The sequence below is a fragment of the Haliotis rufescens genome, unplaced genomic scaffold (genome assembly GCF_023055435.1).
Source record: "Haliotis rufescens isolate VD_foot unplaced genomic scaffold, xgHalRufe1.0.p SCAF_16, whole genome shotgun sequence".
Taxonomy (NCBI): domain Eukaryota; kingdom Metazoa; phylum Mollusca; class Gastropoda; order Lepetellida; family Haliotidae; genus Haliotis; species Haliotis rufescens.
In genome coordinates, this window is record NW_025963846.1 from 14,572,787 (window position 1) to 14,583,992 (window position 11,206).

At 41.8% G+C, this 11,206-nt stretch overlaps 2 protein-coding genes across 2 annotated transcripts in view; both read left to right on the plus strand.

Annotated features, from left to right (window-relative positions):
- LOC124136402 (ultra-long-chain fatty acid omega-hydroxylase-like) overlaps positions 1-11,206 on the plus strand; it is a 76,980-nt gene that overhangs the window by 31,223 nt on the left and 34,551 nt on the right. The gene's annotated exons all lie outside the window — the stretch shown is intronic.
- Positions 1-11,206, plus strand: part of LOC124136385 (ultra-long-chain fatty acid omega-hydroxylase-like) — a 55,110-nt gene that overhangs the window by 9,353 nt on the left and 34,551 nt on the right. Inside the window, exons 7-9 of the mRNA XM_048396904.1 lie at positions 206-335; positions 1,794-1,923; positions 3,013-3,291. Coding sequence (XP_048252861.1) covers positions 206-335; positions 1,794-1,923; positions 3,013-3,291 — 539 coding nt within the window. The remainder of the gene's footprint in view (positions 1-205; positions 336-1,793; positions 1,924-3,012; positions 3,292-11,206) is intronic.

The following is an 11,206-nucleotide window of genomic DNA, read 5'->3' on the forward strand; positions in this document are numbered from 1 at the left end:
ACTGTGTGTTTGTAACATTGTACTGTGTATGTAACATTGTGCTGTGTATGTAACATTGTACTGTGTGTGTAACATTGTACTCTGTGTGTAACATTGTACTGTGTGTGTGTAACATTGTACTGTAGGTATAACATTGTACTGTGTATGTAACATTATCCCGTGTGTGTAACATTGTCCAATGTGTAAGTGTACTGTGTGTATGTAGGAGAGAGATGGGCCCCCCAAGACCCGCTACCTCGACTTCTTGGACGTCCTGCTGAGTGCCCGAGATGCTGATGGCAAGGGCCTAACACCGCTGGAGATCAGGAATGAAGTCGACACGTTCCTCTTTGAAGGTATAGCCACTTATACAATCTCTGTTTGTCGAGGTAACTGTCTGTCATAGTTCAGTGGAATATGGCCTGTCACTACTCTAATCGGGCAGGGCTGATAAAAACAAGTGTTGCAATGGATGTCATGTTCATCTGGCAATAGGATTCATATCGGGTGAGTGGGCAGGCCAGGGCAAAACGTCAACGTTCTGCTGGTCTAGAAAGTTCCGAGTCAGTCTTGCAGTTTTGGGTCTGGCATTGTCGTGTTGAAACAATGTCCCCTGCTGTTGGTTTTGTAAGAACGAAAGCACAACTGGCTGCAACACTTGGTCTCTGTACTGCACAGCGTTCAGGTTTCCCTGTATAATCACCAAATCAGTCTTCTGATCTCCACAAATACCGCCCCACACCATGACACCTTCCCCGCCGAATGGATGGACCTCTCGAATACACGCCGGAGCCTAACGTTCCCCTCTGCTTCGATAAACTCGTTCTCTGCCGTAATTTCATCAGAAAACAGCACTCGACGCCAATTTCCCACTCGCCAGCGTCGAACCTCCCTCGCCCATCGCAGTTTCAGGCGTCGATGTTGAGCAGTCAGTACTATTCCTCGGAAAGGACGATACGCTCGGATTCCAGCAGCACGAAGTCGTCGTAGTACTGTTCGTTGGCTAATGGGATGTCCAAACGCTGTTGCTGCCGTCGCCGTCGCCGTTACGAATCTGTTTCGCAGGTGAATGAGCCGTATCTGACCGTCTTCCAGTGGTGTTATCACTCGGGGTCGTCCGGTTCTAGGCCTGTCCTGTGTCCCCCCTGTCTGCCTGTACCGATGAATCAGTCTGGCTACTGTCAATGGTGTACAACCAAACCTTCTGGCAATTTGGACCTGTGTTGCCTCCATTTCGGCCATACCGATCTCTCTCTCTCTGTGTGCTCCTGTGGCAGTCGTGGCATTTCTTTTGTGTGCTTTCATCAGGTGTGGTTATACCCTGCAGACGAACGCATGTATACAACTAACATGCACGTGCAGTTTATGCCATAGGCGGGAAACCTGTTCACCATTTTTTGTTTGTCACCGCACGAGCCCTGTCAAACGTGGCGCGTTCGGGTGAGATGTATTCCCAATACTTACTTTCCACTAGCTGTTTTTAGGAAAATAACAAATTGCCAACCTATACTTTCTTTTGCCGCTTTGTTTATCTGAGGTTCATTTAACAGGTAGCAGAAAACAATCAGATAGGGTACAACAGAGAACACAAAAAGTGCAGCTTTTGCAGCTGATTTCCCGAAACGTTGGTCTCAGCAAAAGGATCGGAAGACATATGTTAACGGCAAAACAAATGTGCCTAAATGTACAAATTAGTGGAGAAAGATGATGATGTTGAGAAGAATGAAATGGGCAGGCTATGTGACGGGTCTGTTGTTCTTCTTAGGACCCATATTTCAACAACAAAATTTGATCTATGTTTTGTTCTTGTAAAGGTCACGACACAACAGCCAGTGGGATATCATGGACGCTGTTTACCATGGCCTCCAAACCCGAGTTCCAGACCCGGATACAGGAGGAACTGGACACACTGCTGGACGGAAGAGAGTCCAAGCACATCACCTGGTAGGGCACATCACCTGGTAGCGTACATAACCTGGTAGGGTACATCACCTGGTAGGGTACGTCACAAAGTAGAACAGATCCCCTGGTAGGGCACATCACCTGGTAGGGCACATCGCTTGGTAGGGCACATCACCTGGTAGAGCCCACCCGCTGGTAGAGCACATCACCTGGTAGGGTACAAGACATTGTAGGGCACTTCACATGGAAGAACACATCACCTGGTAGGGCATTACACATGAAAGGATACATCACCTGGTAGGGCACAAGACATGGAAGTATACATCACATGGAAGTAAACATCACATGGAAGGACACATCACCTGGTAGGGCACAAGACATGGAAGTATACATCACATGGTAGGGCACAAGACATGGAAGTATACATCACATGGAAGGACACATCACCTGGTAGGGCATTACACATGAAAGGATACATCACGTGGTAGGGCACAAGACATGGAAGTATACATCACATGGAAGTAAACATCACATGGAAGGACACATCACCTGGTAGGGCATTACACATGAAAGGATACATCACATGGTAGGGCACAAGACATGAAAGGACACAATGTATGGTACATCACATGGAGAGACACATCACATGATAGGGCACATAACCTGGTAGGACACATCACATGGAAGGACACATCACGTGAAAGGACACAAGACATGAAAGTACACATCACATGGTAGGGCACATAACATGGTGGCGCACATCGCATGAAAGTACACATCACATGGTAGGGCACATAACATGGTGGCGCACATCGCATGAAAGGATACATCACATGGAGGGGCACATCACCTGGTAGGGCACAAGCCATGATAGGGCACATCACATGGAAGGACACAGGTAGCGTGGCTATGTTAGCAGGACACAGTTGATTTTTAGCAAGAGGTGGTTTCGAGTGCTGCCATTTGGTATTGGGAACCCTTGATTGTTCGAAATCCCTTACGAGACAGATGGAGTGTCACTTATTGATTATACTTCCGTAAATGATGAACCTGTGTTTATTAATAATTTCGACTATCGGGTTGGTGAGGTTTGAGTAAGTTGAAGGTTCATGTTCATGTATATGTTATTAGGGATGACATCCCCAAGATGGAGTATCTGACGCGATGTCTGAAGGAAGGAATGAGGTTCCACTCGCCCGTTCCGTTCGTCAGTCGGAAACTGGAGAATCCCATGAACATTGACGGGAAGGTCTTTCCAATAGGAACCCTCATCACACTGGGGATATGGAATATTCATCACAACCCGGAAGTGTGGGAGGACCCGGATGTGTATGATCCTGATCGGTTTCTGCCCGAGAACATCCAGAAGAAGGACCACTACGCATACATCCCCTTCTCAGCTGGTCCACGGTAATACTACAGCTGTAGTTGGTGTGTCAAGCCAATCTCTCTGTAGGTTTCTGTTAACATTGTGATACATGGCAATACTACAACTGTCGTGTGTCAAACCAGTCACTAGGAGGTTCAGGATACCCTAGTTGCCTATAGTATTAATGTAGCTGGTTCTGAAATGTGTGGTCTTAACAATTTTACTTTATGTCGTTGATATCTCTGCGTGTTCCCGCCTATGTCAAGAAATTAGTTCTTTCTTTTCATGTAAATAAACGCGCCAAGACCCTATCCATATTCCGAATTCAGTGCAGCGTTCAGACTATATCTTCATCATGTGTACCATGCTTATGTATGCCAGCCTTCTCACAGAATCCGATTCTAAGTGTGTAGACATTTGATGAAGTATTAAATATAAACACATTGTTTCATTTCATCAATCTGTACTTTTCCAGAACCGATTTGTAACACTGATTTCCGATCAACGTATATATCCCTCACGAAAGTATGTAGGAATATGTGAGCCTGGGACATTGTTCATATCTGTATCAATTTTACTTTTCAGAAACTGTATCGGACAACATTTCGCCCTGAACGAAGAAAAGATCATGCTTGGAAGAATTCTTCAAAGGTAAATTTTCTTTAAAGATTTGTTACATATGTATCTGATATGATTTCAGTGAATTGTATTTTAAAAAATCATGCCTTCTTGCATGGCGTAAACTGCATGAAATCTACTTTCCATATTTAAACGATCGTGTGGTCATTAATACTTTGGAGAAAACTAAAGACAGTTCTAGAATCAAAATTTACATTGGTGGACAAATTGATCTACTTAACCGTTAAGACCGTCTCCGTGGCCTAGAGATAGAGCGTCCTCCCGGAGAGCGGAAGGTCCGGGGTTCGATCCCCGGCCGCGTCATACCAAAAGACGTTAAAAGATGGTACTTGTTGTTACCCTGTCTGGCGCTCGGCATTAAGGGGCTAAAACAAGGACTGGTCGGCTCGGAGTCAGTATACTGTGTCTGAGTGGGGTATTCATGTTAAACTGCGGCATGGTATCTCAGTGTGCTAGCACTATAAATTGGCATCAGTCCGGACTAGTACAGGCAGCCACGCACACACGCACACAGACAGACAGACAGACAGACAGACAGACACGCACGCACGCACGCACACACACACACACACACACACGCACACGCACACACACACACACACACACACACACACACAATAATCTTGTACGCGACGTCAACCCCAATTTCACCTCACCTCACTTAACCGTTAATTTTGGTGTTCATAGCCCGTACAATACAGAAAATGATTGCTTGTTTCGTTTCACAGATACAAGTTAGAGGCAGATATAAGCCACAAAGTCGGACGAAGAACTGCCGCCGTAATGAAGTCGACTGAAGGACTGTGGGTGTTCGCCAAACACAGACACTGAACATCAGAGCACATTTTATTTTCGTGACCAAGATGAAAGCTGATACTGATGGAGATACATATAATTGAACTTGAATTAATTTGGACGTATAAATAATGTTTGCATACTGTTTTATGCCCTCTATAACCACGATACAATACATTTATCACATGTGTGATAAAGCCGGACAGCTCCAGCCTTCATCTACATTTCACAACGTTTGAGCATGCTCTTTCTACGAAGATTTCAAACAACGCCATACGACTCATGCTCAAAGGCTCAGGGTTACAACATTCAAGACCCTGTAGAAACAAGGAGGAAATTAAACGCATCAGAGACAAAAATGTAATTCCGTATTTTGAATTGTGCCGTATGGTCCTGCGTTTTTTCAAGGGAAAAATTGACTTACCTTTGCATGTGTTTGTGACGGCTGTCGGCGGTGGGTCAGGATTCACCATCACCTCGTATCATCAGAATTTGATAATGATTCATACTCAGATGCTTATAATGTAGTCGGAATTGTACACTATTTTGATTGTGATGATGGAGAGATTATCGTTATAATTATATCCACGGTAATACATTATTCAAGTGAAACAAATCATAATGTTTTATTTTCATGAATATTTTAGATGTGCTAATTATTTGATGTTGAGTCATTCAAGGTGTTTTGTCAGACATCGCCTGGGAATCGAAAAAGCAGATCAATGTCATAATGTCATAAATGTCAGGGCTCTGGACATGTCCTTGGGGCTCGACAAAGGCAACATGTTTCATCTGAATCGTGGCGAGGTGGAAGAAAGGGGAGTTTTGACCATCTGTTGACCGTCTGGCTTATACGTACTTAGGGATACAGGTTAGACACAAACTCCAGGATGCCCATATCAAAGACAAACAAGAAGTTCTAAAATGATCGATCAATTGTCCGAATGTAAGTTCGACCCAGTCAGTCTTGAAGATGGTTCTCGAATGTGTTTAGTGTTAACAGGAAACCCGATAGAGAGGCAGGTCATAGACGTATACACTTGTTTGAAACACGAGCACGAGCATAGTCACATAGGAACAGTGTACAACAAGACAATGTGTTTATCTTGACAGGAACTCTTCACCGTTATGACCTGGGACATTAACTGAGATAAAACGACACGTGACGGGTTAAAATAATCTGCTTTATCTTATCACAAAATGTTATTTATATACGCCAAATACGCTTCTTTCATGTCCGGGTGTGCCAAGACAGTCTCTCGCAACTTCCAACAATGCATGTCTTGTTGCAGCCTTTGCCTTGTGTCCCTTGGACTCTCAGTAAGACATGCCTAAAGACTGGGACACTGACTTCAGTGATACCAAAGGGAGAAACAGTTAACATTTCATCCCTGATAGCGTGGCGTTTTGTTTTTCGAACTGAAGATCGCCTTCCCAAAATTGCAAGATGAGCTTTGTGTAATTTCATGCAGAATTTGTTGATACGGAAGATACATATAAATCCTTGTCACCACATATTTTAAATAATCTATTTTTCAGTTGTATTATTTACATAGTTGCCCCAAATTGGCCGTAGTTTATCTATCGCTGCATCACGGTTACCAACTATTGATATGCAGTGACAGGTCGGGTATGTACCATCACCTTCAGTTGATCTGTATGTACATCATTTACAGACATACACCCCGAAACCATGAATCACAACTCGTTCAAAGGATACACATATCAATTGCCCATAGTGTTTCTGTATCTTAGGTGGCAAACCTAAGTCGGTACATTCCTGAACAATAAGTAGTTTTTTTCCTCTTTTAATGTTTTTGTATAATGTTAGAAATGATTGTAATCACTTTTACCACATATATTTATCAACCATGTTTGTGTAACAGCAAATAAGTGTACGTTGATAAACGAAACTGGCCATAGCCACCATCATCCAACCCATGCCAAACTAGACACGTCTATCTTTGTAAGGATCCTTCAACAAACAAGCACCAAGAACAGACTTGGCATGTCAGTGCTACTCATTTAATTAATTAATATTGCAACGTGATTAAATGCAAATTCTACAAATATGAAATACTTGTACATGTGTATTTATAAAATTTCCTAACAATTGATGCATATTTGTACATACTTCCTAACAACTCTGTATACTAAAGGAATATCACTCAGGTTTAAAGGGAAACATGTGTCCACAATGTTTCCCTTCCTGCTGACTTAGACACGTGTCCCCTGGCTTCTAAATGGTCTCTAAGCTCGGGTACACTGGCTTGGGAGATGGCTACGGGCGGACAGGTCTCGTTATCAATGTCATCTCGGATTGTCTTGCCTTTTGCCTTTGTCAAGGCTGGGAGACCTTCTTCCAAAGAGTCAACTTTCCTTTTGGTGTAGAACCTTGTGTCCCTGATTGCCCTTTCATTGTCTTCCATTTGATCTTTGATCCAATCCAATTTGTTGGATGTTCTCTGATGAATGCTATTAATATCATCACTGATCTTTTCAACCCATTGACAACTGAACTGACGAAGGGGACCAAATTTGCCGAACATCATAGGAGCTTAGTATACATTCAAATTGCCATTAATAACAATGAGTATTCTTGTTTCAGTTGTGATGCACCCCATACCATTTCACTTCAACCCCTAAACTGACGACGTTGAGTAACGCAAGCATCGCTCAAACGTTCTCCTGGACGCACGTTGACCCTTGCACGACCATCAGAGTTATCCAGATGAAACATGGATTCATCTGTGAACAGTATACTGTCCCAGTCTGGTCTTCTAAAAGATTATATTGTTTCGATTAAAATGTCTGTCAGCTTCGTTTTACGCCATTCCTGTTTGCATCATACCCACGGCGCGTAGACGTTGATCATCAGGAAGCCGTGGATTTGCTAAACGTTATTTACAGTCAAATTTAAGGGGTTTTATGAGCATATGATAGCTTATTAATCACCGTGTGCTGTTCACATTAAAACATCACGTGTATGAATATCATGCTCACAACAAACACGCAAACATCCAAATTGTGCGCCGTGCATGAACATCTACTCCAAATTTAAATGATTGTGTTGTCATTAAAATATGTTTTTTAGAAAAATGAAGTCAGTTGAAAGATTATAAGAAACGAAACAGTCATATCTCAACAGGAAAAACGTGCGTGAGAGTTTTAAGCGAGCGAGCGAGTGCGAGTGCGAGTTCATTTTGTGTGCTGTTAGGATCTACAAAAATTATTTAATCGTTAGAATATATCTTTTAATGGTAGTCGCAATTGTTATTATTCGAAAATATGACTATGTCAAACAATGTTTTTTTGAAGGGAACAATATTGATTAGGGAAAACAAACGGGAATCATCTTGTATTGTTACACAAAATGCTTTGATTTGAAGTCGTTCTATCAGATACTCATGTTATGCATGTACTGGGCCGTCAAATCAATGAACTGTGAGTGAGTTGGGTTTAACGCCGCTTTAAACAGTATTCCAGTTATATCACGGCGTGTCAGCTTAATGTGGAGGGAAAGCCCGAAGTGATGCAGGTCTCAGACGTTTACCACTTCGGTGAAACCCACGAGCACGGGAATGGCGCTGACAAACCTAAACATAATCGGGACCAACCGGGATTCGAACCCACAATCATAGGTTTCTGGCGTGCCCAAGGGACGCAACTCTGCACAGCGAATCGCGGGGCCCTAGACGACTGGGCCACCCGTGCCCCCATCAATGAACTGAACTCACGAGATATTATGTATACTAGTAGTATCATGGATGTATTTACAGGTTTTTGAAGTAGATGATCATTAACTAATAAAACATAGATATTAGGGAGCATCTAACAGTTTCTCTCTCAGAGGTTTAAACAAAAACACAGACCCGTAATTTATTCGGTCTCATGGTCTTGATTAGAGTGATCAGAAGTGCAGTAATATACCGGCGTGTCAGCTCAATGAATAATGAAATAAGAATTTGTACACTGGGTAGTAGTCCATGACATACTTAATTGTGCTACTAGAAGTCACAAAATACCCGATCAATTGTTCGAAGATTGTTCTTGAAGATTCCTGGTTCTTGAATGAGTCAAGTGTACAGCAAAAGTTACAGTGACACAAGTCGTAGACGTATCCACGTGTTTCAACCACGATCACGGGTATGACCTGTCAAAAACTGTGTACAAAACAGTTTATTTTTATAGGACCTTGTGGTGTTGACAAGGGTCAATAGCTGGGACACAGTCAAACGCGGGCTAAAAGAACGCCTACGAGTACACGATACGTCCCAACTATAGGTTTGCAATAGATGGACATAAAAGAAATCCATGTTTCACAGTTGGAATCTGAGACCTTACGAAATGCTATCGGGAACGTTAGTTAATGACTTTGTTCCACAACCGTTGGAGCGAGTGAATGTCATATTTTACGTCCAAGTCTACAATATTCCAGCTATGTAAACGACGACCTGTAAACAAGGCCTAGTTCAAGGCCAGACAAATGAAGAGGTTGACAGCATTATCTTTGCCTTTGTCCATGAATATATCCTTATCAGCTACATTAACTGTAAACTGACGACATAGGCGTGTCCTCGTTCGTCAAACTTTGACCTTCATTGTCGCTGATCCAGCGTATTGATTCAACCTACCCCGATTCTCTCTTTAGTACAATGATTCAACACCCTCCGATATCCCTCTGTGATGCAATGATTCAACCCCCCCCCCCCCCCCCCCCTTCACACACACACCCCACACACGCACCCCACCCCCAACCACACACACACACACACACACATGAGACCGACCATTTGAGATTCGGGGAGGCCTTGGATTTTCTCGAAAAATAATATTGCAGATGCAAATTCTTGAAAAAACTAATTATGCGACAGACTGTTGAAAAACAAATTAACTTACCTGGCCAAAAATACATTGTTGCACGGTCTCTTTTAACAAAATATTTAGAGTTCTGGTTTATCTGGTTAATCCGATTTTTGACCTTGATTTTATCTATGCACATCGACCATACTGCATGCTGAAACTCCTGATACTCAACCAATTTGTTTCCCAATGTGATGACATTTGGTGTATACGTACAATGTAGTTAGTCGTGGTACTCGACGAACATGGTCCGCTTTTCACGATATTTGATCTTTGCGCTTCAGACTTCTCTCGAAATACAATTCGTCACGCTGTAAACGTCATCTCTTCAGAAATCACTGGATCAATGTAGTAGAGCTTCACATGCTTGTTTCAACAAATGATGACACCTGATTTCTTCGAGAGTCTCGGGAATAATTTAAATATGGCCGCCACGGCTGTTTGTTGACAAACACATTTCTGATCAGACATTTCTGCTCAACATGTACTGTACATTGGCTCTTACGCGTCGCTGAAAGTGTCAGACTGGGAAGCTGATCTTTTGAATGTACATGTACATTGTATGTTTCTCCTTTGATAACACCACATGTGTTTGTTTAAATCATCCTGAGTTTTGTGAATTTCTGTGCAAAAATTTGAATGTCATTACGAAAATTATTTTTATTTGAGATGTGTCGTCATATAGACAAGACAACTAAAGACAAGACTTTATATTTTTGTCACGTATGTTATCTTATACTGAATACATGCTTAAGGAACACAACAACAGAGCTTATGATCTCTTTGGGATTTAACAAATTAATTATTATGAGTGGGGTATTAATATTTAAAACAGGAGGGAAATATTTGGAAAATAATGTACTGTTTTCTTCTAAGAAGTTATATAAGGCTCAGTTTTGAATATGGTGTGTAGTGATTTAACTGTTGTGTATTGCAACAATTTCCAATAGTACAACAACGATAGCACATTCATTCTTGCAAATTTTGAAACATTGTGGATATTTAGTTACTTGTTTTATTTTTGTTAATACTTTTGTCTTTGGTAGTAGTTTGAACTGTTGATTAAATATCCAGGTAAGCCAGGTAGGCACTATTTTTGTTAACTTGGTTTGACCATTTTGAGTTTCCGAGCAATGATAAATTCTGAAAAACAGAAAATACATGAAACCATTTTGCATGTATTTTAACAAATCCTTCAACACTTAATGTCAATGGCACTGTCACTTCGACATCCTCAAACCCTACGCCGACGTCGCCAACATGCGAGTACTTGGCGTCAACAATGTCATTTAGATAATTCAAGGGTTGCATTTCTAAAAACACAAATATTTGTTTTATCGATGTAATACAAACATTGCTTTCACACAGTAACAGTAACGAAAAGTAACATAATAACATCTTACGTTAATTTATTACGTAACAAATACACCACGTTTACCTGACTTACAGATCGCACTGGCAAGTTCATTTATAAAAAAAACAGAGATAAATAACGGCATTGCCTAAAAGTCGGGCCGGGCCGTGCCAAGACGTACCAAAGTGTTATTGGCTAATTACTTCTTTATCGACCATACCTACATATTATTGATGCAACATACATACATGACATTACTGAACAATCACCAACCAAAAACGTGCACCATAATTAAGTATTTCGGA